The following is a 24,367-nucleotide window of genomic DNA, read 5'->3' as shown; positions in this document are numbered from 1 at the left end:
GGCTCCTGCCTTTTTTTTTTTTTTTTTTTTAAAGAAGGTGGAAGTTGCATGCTAAACAAGAGTCTGCAGGAAAAGTAGAACAAACTTGATGACAAAAGCAGCACACGAAAACTTTCTGAAGAAATGTCATTTTAGTCTTGGACACAGAAGAGAAGATGATAGGTGCATGTGTCACGAACCCTCGGTTGCTGTGATGAATGGGTTTTTTGGATGCTTGATTTGAAACTCTGACGTTTGACTTGCTGAAGTGGCCACACCTGAAAACTCAATGCATACTGTGTTTTGATAAAGTATAACAACAGTGCTAAATCATCTGAAAAATCCAATTCCAGCTGTCTCCAGATGGCCATTTTAAATTACTAGATACTTTTTGGTCTTAATATCTCCATGGCTCACTTGAATTTTCAGGACCACTGTGGAAATTAATTCAGGTTGGTGAAGTGTTTTGATTGTGCCATAGGAGGGAATTAAACAGCTCTGTGGGAACAGAATTTGAATTGATTTGGTAAAGGAGAGATGAGGCTATGCATGAGACAATGAGAACGACAAAACATGGTATAGCTCCTCAGCTAGAGGGGTGCCATGCATTCTGCATGTTGGGTAAGGCACAGGTTCTGCAGAGAAATTGTTTGATCCCATTATTAAAACATTCCTATTTTTAGGTATATATAACATGCAAAAGTACACTGAAGTAAACCTTCATAGGTATTGCTTAATACCCGCGTGTTTTGCAACATTAATGTTCAGTTAACATTGTATGTGGAATTTAACAGTGCTAGTGCGTCACACACAGAAGCGTTAGCTGGGTTTTTGCTAAGTACTGTGTAGACTCCTTAAATGACATATTTCATGTGCCAAAATGCCTAGCATTCATGGACTCACAAAAGGGTAGGTGAAGGGGAGTGCTTCTCATCTAGTCATTGTGCGATAGAGCTCTGAAGTTCATAGGAAGTTTCAGCGGGGGTAAAGCAGCTGGTATCATTCGTTCAACAGTCAGGATTTTGAAGCCTGAGAAGAGATTTCTAATAGCCAAAGTGACCATTTTTAGGATATGGATTTTCCTAGCCATTTGAATAGCTAAATCTCTTGTTCAGGCTTTGTTCTTTTTATATCTGAATGGTTTGCAGTGTATTTTGTCTCACCTTAGCAATGCAGTGTTGCCCTATTCATACCCGTCTAGAATAATGTCACCAAGATAATTTTCTCAGCCTTTTGTTTTGGACTCTGTCTTAATAGTTCACATGTACCTCCTGGATCATGTAAAATATAAATACAAGTACCCATCTTCAATTTCTTGACACCAGTCATCTATTCTTTCCACAGCATGTCTTGCATGGTTTGGAGAAGACACCTCCCTTCTGCTCCAGTGGGTCCCTTGAGCCAGCCTCCATTGCCCTTTCATTTCAGTATTTCACGTGCACCTTCTTGCTTGTCCTCGTTATTCCATAAGACCTCTCATGGTTCTTCATACCCCTCCATAAGAAATACCATTGTCTTGGAGGGTGTGCCATGCCTCTCAGTATGACCAGTATTCTGTACCCTGCTCAATTTTCCCTCTATTTGCCTAAGTTTGTCTGGTTTTGTGCAGCATTCTCACTGGGGCAAGGGCTGCCACTTTGTTCGGCTAGTACAGTGCTTGGCGGAGCAGACTGAGGTGCTTAGGGGCTATTATAAGAATAAACTAAGAATGATTTTCTGATAATGTCAACCCGCTGTGCTCAGGAAGAGGAGAAAGGAGAGTGGGAAATGTCCTTGCAGCTCTCTTGGAGCAGAGGAGGGACCGTTGGTGACCTCAGAAGCTGGAATGTGTCAAAAGAAAGTAACTTGTTGCACAACACTGATCATGATAGTGAATGCCTAACAGGGGCTTGGAAAAAGTGGGGAGAGGGGAGTATCAAGGTGGGATTCGATCAGTGTGTTGCTCCATCCCTTCCTTTCACAGGGTTGTTCATCTGGAATGACAGCTGTGACCATGCATTGTAAGAGGCAGTGTCAAAAAAGTGTTAGATGCAGTTCATCAAAGTTACCTCAGTGTTAAATGCAGCGTGTTGCTGTTGCTGAAAACCTCTGTAGCTCTACGAACTGGTTAGACTGGCTTTAAAGCCTAGAATAACTCCGAGCAGTTTGTGCGGATCTAAGTGGTGATGGCAGGGATGTCAGGTTAATCAGCAGTCAGGTTCCAGAGGAGTTAAATGACCAGCTGAAGGCCAGTGTATCTTGCTGTCTTACAGCAGCTGAATCCTCTTGATGAGTCTGGGGATTAGAGGTGATAGACATCACAAAGTGCAGCCTTAGAGGACATGTCTTCTTTCGCTGGGCACCCATGGCTAGATTTCTCTTCTACTTGCATGTTGATACAAATCTCAGAAAGTTCAGGGCTAATTACTTGGTTCACTGATAGCTCTTATTTATATGTAGCCTTCCCTCGCAAAGGGAGTCTAAAGTAGATTAAAGACAACAGCGCTGCCACCGTGTAGCTGAACCCAGAGGTGCGAGAGGCAGCAAGCGGGAGGCTCTGCACAACGCGATGTGAGGGTAGTTTTGGCAGAAGTTATCCAAGCAAGCATTTGAAAGTTGTATTTGCCAAGGGATTCTGGATTTCCAGGCAAAGATACCACTTTAAAGCTCTTATCTGAATGATCCACACACAGTAAGCTAGATGGAGTCCACAGATCTACTGAATATTTCATTGCATTTAGGAGGGAGGGAGCTGTGCTCTCATGTTTGTGAGTAGAGAGGCTCAGGGAGGGTTGAAAGAGAGCAATGTCCTCTCTCCTGACTTAATATTTAGACAATGCTACATCTTTTTTTCATAAATACTTCTATTTTTATATTTCTGCATTCCCCAGAAAGCTCTGGAGTAAGCCTCCAGAAACTTAAATACGGTGTTTAGCCCTTGCTGTACAGTTACTTCTCTTGGCAGAGCTGGGCTCGCTGTTCTTGAGCTTCTGATTACAGGATATGTATTTTTCATTTTTAATTCCTTGGTGTGTCTTCACTCAAATTACCTCCTTCCTTGCCAGCAGTGGAGGTTAGGTCCCACCACAAAGTAATTACTGGCACTGGAGATGTACATACTTCTCCCTTCTTCCAGTCACCCAGCTTGTGCCTAGTGCCTGTGTGCCGTATGTGTGTGTGGTCTTAATAGCAAGGGCAGACAGCAGCACAGGGGCCATAAGCCTGCTCTTATTTTTGTTACCTGTTTGCAGCTGAACTCTGTTGACATCTCACCAGCTTGATAGGTTCAGATGTGTAAGGGTCTTGTGTCAGCCTTGCAGACTGCTGGTGGCACAGCCACGGCACCGTGGCTGCCTCCCACGGTGCTGATGCAGCATGCAGTTAATTCAAAGCTGCGTTGCTGTTTACTAGCCATACCGCGTACATGCTTGCTCTCTGCTTTAATTCCATATATGCAGTAAATACTCTGCATGAAGGCAGGAGAAAGCTTTGAAAGAAAGATCAACGCTCTCATCTCTTATGTATATTTGGCCTCAGATTCCAGCTGCTTGATTTATGGATGTGCTTCTCGCAACTACTGACGAGTTGTGTCAGAGGACTGCGCTGTAGACTGTTGGGTTGCAGTACAGTTGGTGTAGGGTACTCTCCTGCAAGAGAAAAGAACTTATATGACTGAACTCTAGCAATAGGGATGGGAATTTTTTTAAGGCAAAATTGCAACTGCCAAAAATGCATTTGATTTTTTTTTTTTTAAGTGGGGTTGTTAATAGCCTTGTGGAATTGTTTTAAAGGTTGAGTCCGTCCAAGTTCTTGATTCTCTATCATACTTTAGACCTGGGAGAATAAGTCCCTTTTCAGCAAGCCAAACAGTGGCTGCCTCATGAATGGAAATGGGGAGCTTCTTCCAGTTCTTGACAGTGCAAGGCAAACCTTTCAGCTTTGTCCAGTGAAAAGTTGCATGGCTGGTTCCTGATTAGTGAGCTTGCAGTACGTGGGGCTAGGGGACAATTCTGCCAACATGTGATGCATGTTTCATTGCTGCCAGTCAAAATACGCATCCTGTGCTGTCACTTCCAGAGGTTCTGGGGAGGAAATTAGCATGATCACCACGGCACTGGTGCTCCTGTGAAATCATCAAAGCCTTTATCCTCTTTTATACTTACTAAATGAATCCTTGGGGGAGAAATTTTGAAGTTGAGAGTGTGAAAAATCCTTTATTCTTAAAAGTATAGTATTGCCACACTCTGGCTATTTGATGATTGCAAGCAGTAGGAGCAGAAGTCTGGCTAAACGCTATCTCTACAACGAAGAATAAAACTGAGTCAGCGGGCATTAGCGTCTGTAGGACATGGCTCCCTGGCTGCTTTACCCAATGGCTTGTTTAGTCTTGTTCTGCTACGTGTTAGCACCTTTTGGCAATGTACAGTGATTATAGTGCCCTGTGTCTTTCCTCACTGCTCTTCTCTGTATCCTGGGGCTAGGATTAGGTTACAGCCCTCAAATGGCACGGTTGTCTGCATTGACTGAGAGCTGAACAGTAAGGGCAGAGTTTTGTTGATAGTCTGAAATGCCTTCTGTGTTTGTTTCCCTTCTCTGGAGGAGGGATGACATTATTTTCATTTGTAGTCTTTCTGTCTCTGACCTAAACATGTGGTGTCCAATTTCCTTCCCTGGCAGGTGACCTGGAAAATGCGGAATGGTGTCTGGGTACAGAGCTGACTCCAGCAGCAATAAAGACTGAGCCAGCGTTGTGTGAGACGTCAGGCCTTGCTCCCTCAGTCAGTCTCACTGTCACGGCCGTGTCGCTGGAGGGGGAACAACCTGAGCTACAGACGGATGCCCTGGTACATGCAGACTTTCTATTCTCCTCTTTGCGCAATTAGCTACAGATTTTCCTAAGACTCTGCATACCAGTGTAGCCTCCTTGGTGCCAAAGGTTGTCAATTCAAGGTGCATGCTGCAGTCTGCTTTAATATTTTTTAATGTTTGCCCGTGTCCCACTGCTGCTGCAAGAGCTTGTGTTTCAAAACACTTATCTGCATCTTCAGGTCTTAATGGTTGGATGTACAACTTTCTCTTCTATGCTAGCCCCAAAGCCTGGGGCTTGTGTGCTTTTAAAAATACTTAAACAGTTTCTAATGAACCAGTGCCACCTGAACTGATGAATCTATTTGCCCTATCGAGCCTGTGACAAGCTAAGTGTCTTCCATAACAACTTCCTTTAGTGCTGCTGTGCCTTCCCCTAATCAGAACAAGACTGCTTGTTTGAAATGACTGGAGAGTTTCCCTGTTTGCCTGCTAAGTCACTTTTGCCAGATCTATGAAGCTTTTGCCATTTCGAGCTGCTGCTGCTTCCACACCAACCTGCCTCATAAGGAGCATTTGTGATGCCTTTCTGACCACAGCTGGAGCAGCCAGTGGGCGTTCTCAAGGGTTTAGTTTGGCTGTGGTTGAGTTAAGGAGAATGAACTGCAGCAGCTGATGGCTCGCCAGAGTCCCCTGTCAGTGGAGGAAGAAGCATGACTGTTCTCAGTCCCCAGGGTGTGATGTCAGTCAAGGCCGGGTGGAGTTAGTATATGCTGAAAATAAATGTTTCCACTTGGATGTGGATCAGAAATATGTGCAACAGAAATTATTTTATGAGAAACTGAAAAAATTAAACACAAGTTTCCCATAATCCTCTTCTGGTCTGAATGTGCTGTCCCCGGTACATAGTCCTGTTGTAGCTTGGGATGCCATGATTTGCAAAGAATATATTGGGACTAGCTGGTGGCTCATTACCATTGCATGGGTTAGTTACATAAGTTATTGAGAGAGACTATGGCTGCAGTGACCATGCTGATGTGCCAGACTGACTTCCTCAAGCCTGGGACTGTAGCATTCAGGCAGACTCTGGGCAACAACTTGGCAGCCTGGTGCCCCAGCCCTGTCAACAGGGCAAGCCAGATGTCTTCCAAACTTCGGTCAGCCATGGCTGTCTCTCTTCCTGCTCTTCCACACCATGAAATAAACTTGGGTCCGATAATCTGGTGCTCAGTAACTGGCACCTTGCTCTTGCTCCCAGATGACAACGGTCTTGAACAGGCTTTCCCTCACTGCCAGGAGCATTTCTGTCTCTGCTCAAACAGACTGTGCAGTCCGGCAAATCCTAGCGGCAGCTTTGTTGCTAAGAGAATTAATTTGAGTGGGTTGCATGCTAGCTTTCAGTCTGAAATGTCATCTCTGAGGCGTAATCTTTTATTTAGCTAAATATAGTACTAAGAAAAGCCACAGTGGGAGTAGTCAGGGCAGTATACTCTGTAGCCTGGCTTAGCAAACTGAGTGAAGCAGTTAAAGCTTTGCCTGTAGCAGAGCAGGAGGAGAGGGAAACTTCTCCATTTATGGAGAAGTCATCCTTGTATCCTTCTATTAAGATTTTTAAGATGTGTGCTTTGGGTTTTCATGCTGTTAATTTCTCTTTTCTAGATGAAACCACTGAGCCAGAAAGTTCTTCCAGAGATTAAGTTGGAGCCCCATGAAGTGGATCAGTTCCTGAACCTCTCTTCTAAGGAAGGTCTGTTAATTACCAACCCAAAATGCAGGGGGAGATGACCAGAATTCACGATGAATGTACTTTACCCTGATTAAATATTTGGCTTCCTCATTCGCCATGTTAATCTTTAGGCTGAAGCTGTTGCCTTCTAGGGATTGAACTCGGACTGCTGAAGAGCCAGCCTCTCTCTGACCCATTTATGTGTTTTTTCTTTTTTTTTTTTTCCCCTCCTTGCTCATCACAAAGAAAATGATCCCTTTTTTGTCTGTAGCGTATTAACAACTGTACAGTTGCTGGAGGGAGCTTGAATCCTTAAAGTCCAGGATATTTAGGCTAGAAGAGAAATCAATTTGAGAGGACTTAACTAAGGCATTGAAAACATGAAGAGCATAAGTGGAAACTTTACCATTTTAACCTCTGATACAAAAGCAAGGATATGAGTTTATATGAAATTAAAAGTTAGGTGCATCTGTTTGTAGCATATTAGTTTTAGTAGAGTTTTTAAGAACCGCCAGGATCCCTTTGCACTAATCTATAAATGAGGAAGGAGGAGCAATGATCCCTGCCCTGAAAGTTAAACATGGTTTTGTGGCACATAATCTGTCAACCCAAAGAAAGTTTGAAAGAGCCAGATATTTGGGCTGAAATTTGAGCAGATAGCTGCGTCTCAGTTAGGAACACTTGATACTCTGTTAGTGAGTTCATTTGTCTAGGTAAGTAGAACTGCTCTAGGGAGAGAAGCAAGTGATGTGGCAGGTGGAAAAAGGGAGGCTATATCTCAACCCAGGGCGTAGACTTGATTGCTCAGTTTGTGGGATTAAGGGCCTTGCTGTTTTTCAAGTGTGTATCTTCTTCTGGCAACTACTAGAGTTAAGATGCTAGGCAAAAAGAGCTCATATATAATAGCTTTTTTTTGTTACTATTTTTCTTCCTTCCTCCCCCACCACCCATTTGATCTTTTCAACTCAAACTTGCAAAGTATAACAGAAGTGGAAAGTGGCAAATTCAGCCCTGTATCTTCCTACTCCAATTCTCATTGCTGTAGGTTTATCTCAGAGAAGAAATGACTTAGTTATGACTGTTTTGGACATCTGCTAAATTGTCCATGTAATATGAGTAGGTGAGACATTGCCCTGTTTCTCTTGGTCCAGACCCATTTGGTGATAAGGAGCACGTTGCTTGCCAATTCTAGCACAGGTTCTTTTGGCTACAAGTGCAGTAGAAGTTAGGTTATGGCCCTGGATAGCACCGTGTGAGAGACGTTAGGTGGTTACCTATGCTGCTCCTGCTCCATCAGTACATTAAAGCCTTCGCTGTCACTGTGTTGTCACTCCCTCCCAGTTGTGCCAAACCAAGTCCTTAGGAGGCAGATTATTTCTCTCCTCCCTGCTCATATAACACCTTGGATGTGATACCTTCTTTTGAAAAATACTGACAATTTGTTTAATCCACAGCAAAGTTAGGAAAGACTATTGTATTTGGAGAGAAAGCACGCTGGCTCAGAGCTCTCTGTTAATGTGATTTCCCAGGGACAGGGACTTGTACTGGAGGGCTATACTCAAACCTCAAAGCATTTGGAGAAGACGCTTCAGTGTAGGTAGAAATGACTGGGGCATATGCGCAGAGCCCTGTTTTGTCTGTTGAACCTAAAGATAGCTGCTGTGTTTCGTTCCTCCTTTGGAGACCTGCATGCTCTGAAAGTCTTCCAAGTTACCACTTTTGCTTGATCCATTTTTTAGCAGAGTCCTAGTCTTGGGAACTGGGTGGTGGTGGCAGTGGCAGCTCTAGTGGAAATTTAAATTAGCATCTCAAAACCTTGTGTTATGTGTCTCTCTTGCCATTTAGCAGTGGATCCCCTGCATTTGCCTCCAACCCCTCCCAGCAGCCATGGCAGTGACTCTGAAGGAGGGCAGAGCCCAGCTAGATCGCTCCCTCCTTCAAGTCCAATCCAACTACAAACCACGGCTAAAGTGACATCGCGCACAGCTTCAGCGCTCTCCAATTCCCCTCTCCTGACTGCACCACATGTAAGTTGGACTGGCTTTTTCCAGCATCTTATCTATCCGTCTCTCTCTTTTTTCTTTTTTCTTCTTTTTTTTTTTTTTTAAAAAAACCTACTGTTTTTGCCATGGATTTGCTAACTTTCTGTTGTTCTTTAGATGAACCCATCTCTGGTCAAAACTGCAGATCCAGTAATTCTTGGTCACTGGTCTGTTCTGTTCCCACAGAGAACAGCGTGTGCCTCTCCTCTCAGTTGAGACAGGGTTCAACAGTGTTATTAGGCTTCTCCCACCATGGATTGTGTTTTGCATTAGGGCCCAGCCCTGCTGGGTTAACCTGTCCCTGGTAGATCTGCATCTGTCCTCTTGTCGAAAGCAAGTGGTGATCTTTAGGGAGGTATTTTCAGTAGTGCTTCTCATTTGTCTCCAAGGGAAGTTTTACTGTTGGCCTCAGTGTGTGCAGAGCTGGGCCAAGAACAACTGTTCTGAGGGAATCCTGTCCCAAAGGTTCAGTCTCTGAATGGAAGCTATCTAAAAGGTCTTCCCTTTCCACGCATTCCCAATTTCAAGAGGCTGCTGTGCTAGTAGGCAAAGTCCTCTCTGAAGTGCGAGATCTGCTGCCTCTCTTCCCTAACACCCTTTTCTCTAGGGCTGTGTGCATTTACTGTTATATTATTTCATTTCTATGATACTTGCAGAAATTACAGGGGACTGGCCCACTCATCCTGACAGAGGAGGAGAAGAGGACGCTGATAGCAGAGGGGTACCCAATCCCTACCAAACTGCCCCTGACAAAAGCAGAGGAGAAAGTGCTGAAGAAAATCCGCAGGAAAATAAAGAACAAGGTAAATGTTAGCTTTGCTGGGTAATTCTTACTCATCCTTCATTTAAAAAAATGCTACAACAATTCTGCAGTAATGGTCTGTGGTATTGTTGAGTGCTGTAAGATGTCTTTTAACAAAGTGTTTTTCTTTGTTCCTAAACACATCCATCAAATTGTCTGTCACTGTGACAGTGTGCCTCTGTCTAGGCACTTACCTGAACACATGAACAATAGAGTATTTAGCAAGCAGGGTATCAAGTTGCTGTTGCTTGGCTCCATTTTAAAAACAGTACAATCCTACCCTTATGGTAGGCAAAGACTTCTGTGTTCTTTCCTTGCTGATGAAGGTGTTCTTTTCCACTGTTTCATGTTTTAAAATCTGACTGTGTATTTCAGTGCCCTAGTCTTTTGATCACTGAATTCCATGACTTTTAAATGAATGGTTGATACCAAGGCTGTGAAATGTCCTACAAGCCTTTTCTTTCTTCCAATATGGGGAAGAGCTAGTGATAGGGAGGAAAGCATTTTTTTTCAGACCTGGCCAGCTCACTTGTTCTAGAGCACATTAGCACATCTTTGAAGGTTAATGCATTCTGTTATTGGTTTTGCAGATAGAGGTGTAAATTTGCCTATGTTGAATTGGAATTTGGTCTTGTAATATATTTTTTCAAAATTTTTGAAAGTGACCTTGTACATTTTATGTACCACTTTCATATAATCAGAGTCATTTATATTGGAAGGGATCTCTGGAGGTCCTTTGGTCCAACTCCTTGCTTTGAAAGCAGGGTCAGCTTAGATCAAGTTGCTCAGGGACTTGTCCAGTCACGTTTTACCGTCTCAAAGGATGAAGAGTCCCCAGCATCTCTGGGCAACCTGTTCCCATATTAGGCCACTCTTGTGGTAAAAACAAATAAATAGAATTCTTAATGTCTAATTGGAATTTCCCTTGTTGCTACTTGTATTCGATGCCTCTTGCCATTTTGATGCCTCTTGCCATTTTGCTGTACACCTCTGAGAAGACTCTGACATCATCTTCACTACACAAGATAGTTGAAGACAGCAGTAGGATTCCCTCCTTAGCCTTCTCTTCTTAACTCTGAACAAACCCAGCTTTCTCTGCCTTTCCTGATATGTCATGTGCTCCAGCACGCTTATTATAGCAGTGGCTCTCCTCTGGACTTGCTTCTGTTCATCCGAAGTATTTATTTCAGAGCCACAAACTGTATGCTGTACTCAACTTGGTCTTGCAGGCACTGAAGAGAGGGGAAGAACACTCCTCTCGACCTCCTAGCTACAATTTTGTTAATGTAGACCCAGATCTGGTTGGCCGCCTTTGCTACAGTGGCACATTGCTGACTTATGTTTGACTTATTCATCAGGACCCCCAAGTCTTTTTCTACAAAGCTGCTTTCTAATGCATAATGGGCTTTTCCTCTCCCAGATGCAGGGCATTGTCCTGGGATCATCTTTTAGTATTTGTCCTAGGACATTCTCTCCAGATGAATCTGATTTACTTTTCAAGGTTAGTTCTGTAAGAGCAGGGAATGATCTTTTTCCTACTACTGAGAGGAGCAATCTTGCTTCAGGATGTGGAAGCAGACCAAATCAGTGCTTTGCTTGCCAGGAATAGAAATGAGAACAGCACGGGGGCTTGAATCTAATAACGTCAGGGCTTTTTACCAGTTTATTAATTAATTTCTGATGGTTTTTTTTCCTATGCAAATATTTGGTGTTTGTCTTCCTTTTTCCTTAGATCTCTGCCCAGGAAAGTAGAAGAAAAAAGAAAGAATACATGGACAGTCTGGAAAAAAAGTAAGCCAGCCTCCTTCCTGTTTCAAGTGGGCCAATAGCACTAGTTGCTGGACTGGGAAGGGATCCAGCTGTTGATGTTGGGACTGTTTCGTGCACAGAGTGCCAGCTGCCATCTCGTGGTTGTGACTGAGAAAAGGCCCTTCTTCTGGCTTCTGCTTGTATGTGTGCTGGGGTGCTGCATTCGTAACTGTGTCTACCTGCAACACGTTGCTAACGTGCAGACAAAGACTTTAAACCTTAAATAAGGCAAGACCCATCTGCTATTGTAGCCTCCCCCTCGTGCAACTCCGTTGACCTAGTGGGTAGGCGGTGTCCAAGGAAAGGTGGATTCAGAGTGAATATATTCTGTCTTCTAGTGCAGATGGAGACAGAAATAGGAAGTGGGTGAGTCAAGACCGCCTGGGAAAATAAGCAGGACTCAGGAAAACAGCATGTGACCCATCAACTTCCCTTAGCGAGAAGGAGCCAGACTCCCAGTTAGTGATTTATATCCCAAATTAATCTTTCTTCCAAGAGACAAGTATTCTAGTATTTCTCTTATGTACTTCACCAGATGGATCTGTTAAACCCCTTGTACCATCTTTGGTGATATCCTTGACGTAATTTCTTTTTTTTCTTATTTCTTTATAGCCGAGTCTCGCTTTCTTAAAGTCACTCTTGCGAAATTCCACCCTATGCGTACAGATAGCAAAGCTATTTCCCTTTACCTTTTTCCTTTTTGAAGCTATTCCAGATGGCCATGTTTGTCTTTTTAGGGGTCCCATATTTTCACTTGGACCTCTTATGTGGCATGTTATATGATAATCTCCTTTAGTTTAGGGGGTTTCCAGGGGCAGTGTGGAAATGAGGACTCTCTTGGGAATTAATCTTCTGGCTTCTTAGCCTCCGTAAACTTGAAATTCGAGGATCTGATTTCAGAAGCATGGCATTTGCCAAATTGCTTGGTGCCTTATCCTAGCAATGAAGTGCAAAGGAACACCTTTGCACAAAATACTTGCTAACAACATAAATATAAAGCATGTTCTGTGATTTTTAAAGTATCTGTCCCATGTCCCGAGGCACAGAGAAAGTCTGAGCAGGGTCTTTGCTGCTATTTCAAGGGGCAAAAAGTAGCTACAGCCCATCCTGAATGAGCTGCACCTACAGGGATGTAGTTGAGCACTGTAAGCAGGGGCTCCACAGCTAGTAGTATCTTTTGCAATGTCTTTTACACTATGAAGTATGATTAAAGATTATGACTAAAGTTCGTTGGTGTAGCTTTTCATTAAATGTAGGCAAGATCGTAGAGCTCTCTGTGAAAGCAAGTTTGGTTTGTTTTACAATCTCCTTAATAAATGACTGATTTTTACATTCCTCTTTCTTTCCTTGTGCTGTGTCCAGAGTTGAGACCTGTTCAAATGAAAATAGTGAGCTGCGTAAGAAGGTTGAGGTCCTGGAGAATACTAACAGGTAAGGTATGAAGGGAATAAAACAAAACTGTAGCATGATATTACAGTGAAAAGTGAAAATCTCGAAGTTAAGAGATCAATTGAAATGTGAACAATAGCTGTATCTGATGTGGTTAATGTCAAAGAAAGATGAGGAAGGCCAGTTATCGTGACTGAAGTGTGATGTAAAGCGTGGAGGCTTTGATGTCAGGTCTTAAACTGTCTCCCTAGCCTGTGGTGTGCTTGAGAAACCTTTTAGCACTCTTCTTTGTGTTCTTCCACTGCCCAGGGAAACATAATTAGTGATACATAACAAACAAAAAAAAACCAACTCTCCAAATTGTCTTTATTTAGTGAAAGACTCTTTTGACAGGAGACCTTGACCTGGAACATGACACTTCCAGAAATTACAGTGCTGAAGCTCAAGAGTCATTATTAGTTCCTTCTGGACTACTAGATGTCATTGCAATTATTGTGCACCCTTCTAACCATCTCACACCCTGGAATTTCCTTCATTCGGAGGGGGAAAATCAACTTCTTGTTTCTTCATTTCTGAAGAAAAGGATGACTCGGTGGCTCTCTCAAAGGACACATGGCAGAAGATGTTGAATAGCTGAGCTTTTAATTGGATGTTAGCTGAGAGTGGAGTGTCAGTCATGGTTTATGCTCAGTATGTTCTCTAATGATGGCAAATTCCAATGAGTAGGTACTAGATAAGCCCATTGTTAACACCTTCTAGTTAGAGGCATTTGTAGTAATGGTTGAATATTACCATGATGGTAGCACTGAAGTGTGGGAGGAGGCTGGGTTTTGAAGGTAAGACCCATGATCATGGAAAATGGCCCTAGAGCTTGTCTGGCAGCCAACGTATTGCTAATTGAGTGGCATGTGTTGTTTCTAATCTCCGGATCCAATCTTTAATTTCATGGAGCCAGACGCTGTAGCATTGTAATTTGCTGGAGAGTGTCTCCCACACACTGCTCATGCATAAAGACATCTGCTGCTTGTTTGAAGAGAGCCAATCCATTTCTGTGCCTCTTGTATCTTCCTCCAGGGTTTTACATAAAAGAACCAGGAATTGTTCTGTAGGTGTAGAGTAGGGTTTTCTCTCCCAGGATCTGTCCCAGGAGGTGCTGAAGCCAGCTGCTCTAAGGAAGAGTACAGCTGTGGATGAACCACTCAGGGACAACATGTTGTCAAGCCTAGAGTTGTTCTCCCCAGTTCAGCTAAATTTGGCCAGCTGTTTTCATCTCTTGAGTTGTTACGGGTGCGGTCATGAGAACAGCTTTGTTGGTATTGTCCGTCCTTTTAGACAGGACCTTTAGCATCTTCTCTATTATTTGGTGATCTTAATTCTCTCATGCTAAATGCTCTAAAAATATTTAGCTAAGTGACATTATCTCCAAATCCTTCCTACTTTGGGCATGTGGGATGAGTTGCATTGTTTTCTTCTCTCTGCAGTAGCATTGATACTGATTTGTAATTTCCTGCAGAGAAGCAGATGTTCCTGACCCTCTGCACAGAAATTCTCGTAATTCATGGCAATGCTGTTTTGGCTATTTAGATACAAACTGTATCTAAAAATCTGTTAAGGCTTCAAATTGAAGTACTGAGAAATGTGTAAAAGTGCCTGCTTTCATCAAGCCTGAATTATGTAACTTACCACATTATGGGTTTTTTCACCTTAACCCCCAAGAGCCGCTTTTCTTATTCAGTGTATAATTGTGCAACTATCTCATTCGGAGAATGGTTCCACGCCCTTGTTTAATGTACATTATCCACTTCCTACGGTGAATTAAAAATGTCTGGTTTCCTCATTGGTATTTGCACAGAGCCTTGATGTGGCATCCAGAAACTGTTCAAATGTTTCAGAACCTGTCTTCGCAGCATCCTGTAGCTGGTACTTCCATCTCCTATGTACAGTCAGGAATCAAAGTTCAAAGCAGTGATGGTCAAAATTATGCAGTGTCAGTTTATTCTTGAATGCCCAAATTTATAAGTTTAGGACTTTATTTCTCAAAGTCCTAGCACACAGTCATACACATGTGTATCTTATTTAATATGCCCAAAGCAGAGCCCCAGTTGACTTTAGTTGCAACTTTGAGTGTTCAATGCAGTAAAAAATGAAGACGTCATTGAAAGTATTATCTAAAAGTAGATCTACAAACATTAGAGATGTTCTTTTGTTGTGAAAAATTTGTAAAAGTGGAAGAAAGATAACAGGAAAATAAGAACTATGATTACATGTAAAAATGCTCACGCACTCAAGTGTAGACGAAGACGAAGTTGGTTTTTTACCTTGTTGGAAAATTGGGCTATAGCTGCTTACCTAAAAGTTCATGCACATGTATGTGCTGTCAGTCAGTATCATGTTTTTATAGTCTGGCTAGAGTTGAGAGGAACTCAAGGGCAATTTCCAAAACATACAACTATTGAACAGCAGAGTTTCCTTTCAGTATGTGCAACTAATTTTTTAGAGCATGTTATTCTATATATAGAACACATTTGCACAGATACATACCTAAGACTTCAGGGAAACCCTGCTTGCATTTCAAAATCTGGCTCCAAACCATGGAAACATTAGAATTTCTTCTGGTAAAGATGTTCCTATATTATTCTCAGTAACATGAAAAAATTTAGAAGAATCTTCCCTGAGAGCCTGCCTTAGCCTGAAATTCTGGATCTGAAAAGATGTAGTGTAAAAGGTGCAAATGTGGTCAAAAAATTTGCATCCAGAAGCATCTTCCTTGACATTGATGCATCTTAAAAGGCAAGGCAGGAGGTTGGGGATCAAGATGCAGGGGAGTTTTTAATTCTTATTACTCTGAGTGGGTGACTGCAGCATTTTTGGCATCTTTAGTATTAGAACACTAGCATATGTTTCCTCTCCTAATTTATGTGACAAAGTCCCTTAAAAGAAACCCATCCAAGTTCCTTTCTAGGCAGTTTTCTCAAAACTAAGGAAGCACATTATTACATGCCTGTCTGTTACGTCTTGTAGCCACAAGTGAGCCAGGCTCTCACTGGTTTGAGTAGCATCTGAACATGTGGGGCACTGCCGTCTTAGAAAGCAAAGGATGTGAGAAGAACCTGGCACCAAGAGTTGAACTGACTTGTCCCAGTCACCAAGAGGGCTTGATCCACTCAAGTTTTGGCACTGGGACTGAAGGCAGACACTGCCAGTGATCTAGGGGGTTGAATACGGTCTCTGACACCAGCGTTGTCTAGCTGGGAGCCATGGCTGTTTGGGCCTAAAGACAGTATTGAAACATCTGGTACTGTGTATGACATATGAGAAGTACTTTTGCTTTTCATTTCTGTTGAGTCTGTATTTATAAATATATTGATGATCACTTTTCCTGGAGAAGTGATAGACGTAGGATCCAATTAGCATATGGTTGAGAGTGTCACAGGTGGACAATGCATGCAAGTAGCTGCTAGAGTTGCTCCCGTGGAGTAATGACTAGCAAGTTGTGTAGGTCTCCACTCTGACAGACACCGTAAAGGCAATGGCTTTCTAAATACAATTGGGATGTTCTTCCATTTCTCATGCTCCTGCTCAAGCTATTGTTACAACTCCCAGTCATCTAAAGATCAAGTTGCCTATCAGTCTGACCCACCAAGGATTTATCAGCACCAAAGCTGCCAGACTTCACTGATTTGCTTGGCTGTTCCTTTATTTGAGGCTGATAAAGTCATTTTACCAAGTCATTTTCAAGGAGCAACGGATCTGGACTTAAGTTGCAATGAGATATCTTGCACTTCATTTCAGACCACTCTTATAATAATTGACAAAGTGTGGCAGCCCTGGAGTGACTCCTTGTTTTCAAAGCAGCAGGACAGTGTTTTTTATGCTGAAACATCTTTGATGAAAAATTGCTGGATTTTTTTCTTTGTAATTCAAGTGAGGAAAAATTGTGGATTTTTTTTCTGCTTTGAGGTATTCTCGTCTTTCAGTGAAAACCTTACGTTGGGATTTGCTCTCTTTCCTACAAATAGGACAGGCAGAGAAGGAATCTGTGTGTAGAGTTGGAAGACAGAATGATTTTTCTCTCTCCTTATCAAAATTAGGTTTTGTTCCTCACAAAGTAGATAAATTCTCTGAAAAATCTTGATCAAAATAAACAGTGTTTGGTGTCCCCGAGAAGCTATCTTTTTTTGTTTAAATCGATGTTGGATTTTAAACGTAAACACTGAATTGAGGAAGCCTCCCAGGTAGCTAGGTCCTGGAGTGACAAATTTTCTCTCCTTAATCAAAGTGTCACGGGAAGTAGAGGGAAAGCCTTGACTTGTTCCTTACTTTGGTAGTGAAAGGGGCTCTTCTGAAGATGAATACGTGAATGTGCACACGAAAACAAGATATCACAGGCAGAGTGAATTTGCTGGCAGTGTGTAGAAGGGAAAGCAGGAGTCTTCAGTCACTTTACAGCTTTCCTATGAGGTGCTTCCATTGGCAGAGAAAAGCGTGAAGGCACGTTCGCACCTCCTACGGAGGTGACCCTCTAATTGAGTATCACTGGGAAATGTGTCAGACACAGTGAAAATAATTCCTGTGGGTACAAACCCCCCTATGCATGCTGCCTTGGGATTGCTTTTTCTCCTGTTAGGACTTAGCCATAGGCAGTGTGTTTCACTAAAAGCATTCGCGGCCTTCCTGCTGCTATTTAGAGGGACCATCCTCATTTAACCTAAGTTCCTGTTCTACAGAGCAGAGAGCTGCTCCTTTTCCCTCTCTTAGTCCAGATTGTCCCGCAGCCGTCCAGTAACAACGAAGGCAGCTTTTGCATGGCAAAGGAGATCTTTTGACCTTGGAATCCCATCTTCCACCATTCCAGATTAAAACAGAGAATAAAAGCACCAAGGAATGCCCCATTTTGGCAGTGGCAGGGTAAACTGGTATCATCTCTGAACAAACAAACTTGCTTCTTGCTCTTGCCTTGGCCCTTGCTCTTAGTTTGAAAATGCACCTGTAGCCTGTCCTGGAGTTGAAAATGCAGCTCCCAACACTGAGTCCTTGTCTGCTGAGAAGAAGGCAGTAGCTCTGCTCAAACAGATAAATGACTTGGGGGAGAAAGACGTTTTATATGAAGGTAGTTGGTAAATAAGGTGGGTGATGAATCTTCCTCTGTGTATAGGAGACCTCCAAATACCTGCCTAATTATACTTTCCAAAAAGAGAGCTTTTTGGAATCAGCTCTCTGGGCCCACTCTGCCCAGCAGGTTTTTTAAATTGGACACAAAAAGGCAGAGATGAGCAAAATGAGGAGAATTGCCTCTTCTCTGTTGATTTCCTCACTAGCCATTAGCTGTTTTCTCACCAACGCCTCCGCAAAAAGTGGCAAGAGTGATCAGCATTTCAAGGCTGCTGCTGCTGCCAGCCCCCGAGCTGGGGAGGAGGAGAGCTCCTTCCCCCTCGCACCGCAGAGCTGTTCTGTGTCGAGCCCAGTGACTCAGGCCTGAAACAGGGGGAAAATTTAGTCTCCTGTAATAGCACAGAAATTGCAGGGTTAAAAAGGCATCGCTGTATAGCGTAGCTGGTGGCATATGGTGGGAATACTGTATGCGGCACGTTCTGTGCCAGAAAATTATATATACCACGTACGCAAGTCTTTGTGAACCTTACACCGTGTAGTGGATGGGAGGAGGAATTGGGGAAAGATGCAGAAGGGAGCAGGGTATTAGGATGGTCTCATTGACATGATGGACAGTGTTTTCATCTCTTAATTTGCCTGTGGTCTCTCTAATAGTGAATAAAGGACTGAATTAGACAAATCACTTTCTTTTTTTAAATATTGAGTTGCAGAATAAACCATGCTCTCAAGAGCATGCAAGACATCCTTCCTTAATAAGTTGAGAAGGATCTGCTGGCCCAGATAAATGTGCTGTGAGCATGCCTTGTGCTCATTTCAGAATGCATTCCTGAAGTCCTTGAATTCATTAAACCCTAATTAGCAATGAGCATTGATGATTAAAAAAATCTATAATAATAGGCAGACAAGTGTATATTGAGCTGTGAAGGCACCTCTGGGTCTGTCCTACAATTAGCTTTTAGCCAGTTTGATCTTAAAATAATCCTTCTATTTTCTCTGACATCCTAACCTTGCCTCTTGCTTTAGAATTTGACGTCACAGCCTCCAAAGCTGTTGCCTAGAGTTTTGTAGGGGTTACCCTCCACAATAGGTTGTGAGACTTACAGGAGAAATGAAAAGTAAAATTGGAAACAAACAGCAAAGTTAACATCCTGATGCAAAATTGTAGTATATTTGACTGTGTTGAGGGCAAGTATTTGAATTACTCCTTGTCCGTTAAACGGCTTTAATGAAAACAGAATTAAAACTGCTGTGAAAACCCTATATCAATCTATCTTTGAGATAATTTCCCATGTAAATCACTAGTATCCTAACTGTAGTAATTGGTGATGATATAGCAAAAGAAAAACAGCCAGAAAGACAGAATACCTTCGTGGTCTGGGACTGTTGACTCCAACCAGAACAGAATTGCCATCGTGGTTGGGACTTTGTCGTGGCTGGGACCTCTGAAAGACACAGTCAGGGCAGCCACTTCAAGGATCAGTAATTTTTGTCAACTCCTGGAAGATTTAGCAAATAGTAGTAAAGTGCTTTATTTAATAAATGAATTTATGAGAAATGAAGTCTGTGCCGATGTCTAGCTTTAAGACCTTCTCTTTGAAAATGGTCCAGCATGTGGTCCAAACCACTGTACAGCAGGCTTTCAGAAAAAGGAGGTAGCTGTATACTTCTACCAGCAATTAAAGCAGTTACAAACTTGCTTCTGCACCTTTTCACATAATGGTGAAACTCCTACTGAATTCATGACACAGAACCAGGTTGTATAGGCATCTAGGCACTTGCACCTAGAGCAGTTTCAGTTGTTTGTACACTTACCAGAATTGTTTCTTGTAGAAACACTGAAAATACAGTTTTTATTTATAAGAGCCTTCTGAAAGTGCTGAAGAAGTAATTGTTCAGGGACATCAGTTGAGGGAAAGCCAAAAAATGTTTTTGAAAGGTCCAGTGCTAATACATGTAAAAATCTTGTAAAACTAAAAAAACTCCTTGCTACTGACTTCAAGGGGAGGACTTTAATGATCTGTACCTTGTCATAAACGCTGTATTATTGCCAGGTGTGGAATTTGAAGCAAAAAGCTGTTTAACCAGCAGGTATATCAGTGCATTTGATGCTTGTCTGTTGTCTTTGCTTTCCAGAACACTTCTGCAGCAGTTGCAGAGACTCCAAGCCATGGTTGCTGGGAAAGTGTCCCGTTCGTGTAAGGCAGCTAGCACACAGACAGGGACCTGTCTTATGGTGAGTGTCCCTAAAGCTGGGAATTGTAGGGGAATGAGAATCCCTTTCCACTGCTCAAAGACAGATCCCTCATTCTGTGAAGCCCCTCACTTGCAAATTCTCAGCTTGGGAAACTTCTCTTCAAAATTTGACAATTAATTTTGAGGTAGGTGAGACTCCTGGCTGATGAAGATTAATGGTTGTGGGAGGGCATTAAATTCTGGAGGAGACTGGGCCCGTGCTTTTGATTGGAAGCTGCAGTGATGAAAGAAGGAGCACTGCTCCTCTGAGTAACCTGTTTTACTATTTCCTACAATATTGTATGTGAGAAATGGTGTCTAGAGTTGTAAAATGAAAACGAGGGTGACCTTTGCCCCGTTCTTCTGATACCAGTAAAAATAAACTTGCTCATCCAAATAAAAATATGACTAAGGCTGTAAATCTACCTCTGGCCTGTTTCAGTAATAGTAGTCAGGATAAGAAAAGGATTAGAACGAAACTTTTCCTTTTTCCCTCCTTACACTCAGCCAGTAAGTTCCCTTTATACTAGTGCTGTAAATTGATGATGGAAATGATTTTCAAGGCCTAAGTTGTTCTCCTAGTCTGCCAGTCTCTCTGTCACTTTAAAGCAAGACTGGGGCCAGCAGCAGAAATAACCTTGGAAATTCCTGATAGCATCTATAAAACACACATGGTGGTTGTGTCTGCTTTTCAACTTTGGGACTAAATAAGGCTACAGGCCAAAATGGTGGCAGACATTGAAAACGAACTCCAGCGTTGAAATCTGCCCTTTAAAACACTGAATTGTTATTGTATATGTGCCTTTGCTAAGACACACTGTATGTAGTGATGAAAATACTTTGAAAAAGTATCAGATCTGCTTTGTGTTGATTCTCAGTTTTGACGGGCACCTATGGGCCAAGAGCTAGTGCACTTACCTCTTCTGCATCCTCCCTTTGCCAGATGGTGGTGCTGTGCTTTGCAGTAGTTTTTGGCAGCTTCTCTCAGAGCTATGGGCCATATCCTTCTGCTACAAAGATGGTGTTGCCCAGGCAGCATTCCTCACCAGAGTCCTACACAGATTCCATTGGTAAGTGACAACTATCCCAGTCTTACTCCCTGCTTGGTTGTGCTTCAACACTTGTTCTCCACCCCCATCCCTAACCCCCTCCTCAAGCACCTCTTGCTTTTCTGCTCCTTAGCAGACCATTCCTTGATATACCTGTGTCTTTCAAAGGATAGCTTGGCAAGCTGTTCTGACGGCAGAAGACTTCATAGACGTGGGCAAAGCCTTTCCCCACTTGGCTTGGTACTTCTGTTTAAAGCAGTTTTGTTTCTGTTTCTGGAACTAAAGCTAGTGGTCTGTAAAAGGTAGCAGGATTTCTACTCGGTAGCAAATGTTCATACTGTTAAAATGTGCAACTGATACCAGCTGGTGTGTCCTTTGCCGGTATCAACAAAGAGTCCAAGGACTGACTGGGAAACGTAGTATTATATACCCATAATGAACCGGTTGCTTTCAGTGTATATTATCAAAGTGATTGTTTCATTTTGTTCTTGTTATGTGAATAATTCAGAGCTTTTTGATCCCTACCTGGACATTGCTGTGGTATCTATCCTCAGCTATCAAATTACCAGTTCAATCACTATGAAAAGAAAAGACCTTTGCAGCTTTAGTTCTGCTCTGACAGTTTCCACTTCCTGAAATGACCTGGGCTGTTATCCAAGCTGCCTGTTTCTCATCTCTTTTTGCCTTGTCTTTGTATGCAGTGAGGTCAAGGAGTCTGCTAATTTATGAAGAGCCTCACCAACTGGAGGAGTCGTCAAGCCCGATCTCCTTTGCAGATCACAATGACAGGCAAGCAGACACCTCCAAGTACACAGCGCTGTCACTGGAAGCCATGCCAGGGACACAGCAGGATGATATCATGCAGTTCACAATAGGCAACGAGACGAGGCTAGAGAAATCGGTGCTGCTGGGCCTGCAGCAGCACAGGTGAGTGCAGGGTGGGCTGCTTGTCATACGGCTGTTCGGCGTCACTGTCATTTGTGCCTGGAGGCCCAGGAGTAAGACTAGGGGCTCAGCTGTGCTGGGCACTGTGAAACATGAAGTAAGAGTTTGGTCTCTATCTGGAGAGCTTATAGGCAAAGTTATTGTTACTCTGGAGGAGTGGTTGCAATAATATTGTAGTAACACAGCTACCAAACTCAGTGCTTCTGCCAGAAACCTAACCCCTGTAAGCCTGTTAGTTGTGGCTACCCACTTCTTTAAGCACTTACTTCTGTGTCTCCTAAAGGAATAAGCTTTTGCCAGTTGGGTGGAAGTGTGAGGCTGTGACTCACTGGGCTTTCTATGAGGTTAGGGTGTGAAGAGCTGGAGCTTCTCGCAGCAGTGATCTTACTAAGCATTGCTGTGGAAAGTTTGCAGGACTCAGTCCTAGGAGACAGACCTGTAAAGTTATCTGAACTACTTAACCCAGAGCTCCTTCATAATATTTTTTTTTTTTTAGCATAAATGTAAGTTTTTGGGGCCTTTACAAAGAGAGAGATTCACTGGTTTAAATATCTATGTGCAGTTTTCTTTCCTCTACCTTTTCTTGTCCTGCCACTGTCCTCTTGGCCCAGGTGTTGGTCTCTGCTAACAAGCAGTAGCAAGCACACCAAACAGTGAAGAGAAGGATTTTGTTTGGAAGCATGCCATTCTGAGGGCTAGGGTGAGCCATATCGCCTCAAGCATGCCTTCTGAGCACTTGTGTCAAAGTTATATCTAGAGCCAAAGAGATGACTAATTCAGTGTGTTACCATACTCCAGCTGACAAGTACCTGGTAAATACTGAGTGCCTTTTTAGCATTAGCCAATTCAAGCAGGATATGCGCTTTTAAAAATGACTACTAGCGTTAACCTTTGTTGTTTTGGTTTTTTTGTTCCCTGCAGAGTCAACTCCGAACTAGAAGGAAATGAAACACTGAAGATAATTGAAATAGATAGAAGAGTCAATGCCACCTCTTAAAAATAAAGAAGGCCTTTTTTCTTGGCTTCCCTCCTTCCCACATATTTTCAACCAAAGTCCCCCTGACTTGTCATCCTCAGTGAACCAAAGCACAAAAGAGAGGGAGTTCAATTTCTGCGTTGACTGGTGAGGCTGTGACTGCAGATGGGATCTCTTGTCTTTGTAACTCCCTTCCTCACTTCAGACATAGTTCCTGCCTTTGCTTTTATTCCTTTCCTGTCTGATACTGCAAGGGCAGGACTGAATTATGATGGCAGATGATGCCAGCAGTGTGTCGGTGACTGGTGGGTGTATGTGCGTGCATGCACACATCCTAATCTGAGCACAAAGACGTTCTGTAGAAGAGTGGAATATGCAAAACTGATGGGGGCATGTGGGTGATAGATTTCTTGGGAGAGGGAATTGAGAGAAAGAGGAGATGCAGCATAATACTGCTCAGAATCTAGCCACAGCTCTGTGCCTACTGGTCTACAACACTTGAGCCTTTTGGGGGGATTGAGAAGCACGTTGTGTAGTCTGCTTCTGAAGGGACAAGAATGGGCCCTGATACTGTTGAGTTAACAGCACAGGCAGGAGAGGGGTGGGCAATGATGCTGCTGAATTGTCCTCCCCTAGCTCTTTCTCTCTTCTCCCTTCCAGCCCCTTTATCATTTAGTGGGGTAGGTTTCTCTCTGGGTTGAAAGCAGTCCTAGTAGGCTTCCCTACTGCTTCCACCCTTGTGGAATTCAAGCAAAGATCAGTCTCTGTCTTGTCACACTTGGTCTGCGTGGGAGGATTACACTAGTTTAACTAAATCTGTTGAGAAAGCAGGTTTTGTTAAATTTATGCAATGTTTTGGGTGGATGTCCTTTAGTCTGCTTAAGGCTAATCTGTTTAGCTTAAATCAGTTCCTTCCCAATAAACTAAATCAGTGTAAGGCTTAAACCAGAAGTGCCTCCTGAGAGGACCATATGGATTTAATTTATTGGCTTCTAGATGCATTGATAGAATTTCTTATGTAGACCCGGTCTCAGATTGTCCTGTGTTTTCCTTTCCTTGCCATCTTCCTGTTACTGTTGTAAATAGTATTTATTAGCTTTGCAAAATTTCGTTCAAGTAGTCTCAATGAAGAGATTTGAGCTTCCCTAACCTTGCAAGTGGTCTGGGCGGACTCTGAAATCGGACATACAAATATCACTGAACACCCATTCCTTCCCCTGCAAACTTGAATTGCCCTAAAATAAAGCCATGGGTCTTATCTTCCTCTTACCTCCTTTTCCAGAGATGTGATCTTAGACCAACTGCTTAGCGGAAAAGATAAGGGGTACAGGTAGCCCCAGCTAGGCACACTTCAGGCCTGGAGGTGGCAGATGCTGTATTAACTGTATGGCAAGACAGCCCCTGATCTGAGGAATGAAGTATGTAGGCAACAGACAAGGCAAAAGAGGGATGAGATGGGCACATAGGCAGGTGAAGCGACTGGCCCAAGTTCAGTGGAAAAGCCAAGAGCAGTATTCAGGT

At 42.9% G+C, this 24,367-nt stretch overlaps 1 protein-coding gene across 1 annotated transcript in view; it reads left to right on the top strand.

Annotated features, from left to right (window-relative positions):
* The window catches only part of CREB3L2 (cAMP responsive element binding protein 3-like 2), a 36,393-nt gene extending 12,094 nt beyond the window's left edge, over positions 1 to 24,299 (top strand). Inside the window, exons 3-12 of the mRNA XM_009333039.1 lie at positions 4,636 to 4,802; positions 6,424 to 6,511; positions 8,336 to 8,517; positions 9,189 to 9,335; positions 11,067 to 11,125; positions 12,506 to 12,574; positions 19,778 to 19,877; positions 20,820 to 20,946; positions 21,627 to 21,852; positions 22,792 to 24,299. Coding sequence (XP_009331314.1) covers positions 4,636 to 4,802; positions 6,424 to 6,511; positions 8,336 to 8,517; positions 9,189 to 9,335; positions 11,067 to 11,125; positions 12,506 to 12,574; positions 19,778 to 19,877; positions 20,820 to 20,946; positions 21,627 to 21,852; positions 22,792 to 22,867 — 1,241 coding nt within the window. The 3' untranslated portion in view covers positions 22,868 to 24,299. The remainder of the gene's footprint in view (positions 1 to 4,635; positions 4,803 to 6,423; positions 6,512 to 8,335; positions 8,518 to 9,188; positions 9,336 to 11,066; positions 11,126 to 12,505; positions 12,575 to 19,777; positions 19,878 to 20,819; positions 20,947 to 21,626; positions 21,853 to 22,791) is intronic.
* The last annotated feature ends 68 nt before the right edge of the window (positions 24,300 to 24,367 follow it).

The sequence above is a fragment of the Pygoscelis adeliae genome, unplaced genomic scaffold (assembly GCF_000699105.1).
Source record: "Pygoscelis adeliae isolate BGI_AS28 unplaced genomic scaffold, ASM69910v1 Scaffold38, whole genome shotgun sequence".
NCBI classification, from domain to species: Eukaryota; Metazoa; Chordata; class Aves; order Sphenisciformes; family Spheniscidae; genus Pygoscelis; species Pygoscelis adeliae.
The sequence above is the reverse complement of the archived record's forward strand: the minus strand, read 5'-3'. Positions and strand labels throughout refer to the sequence as shown.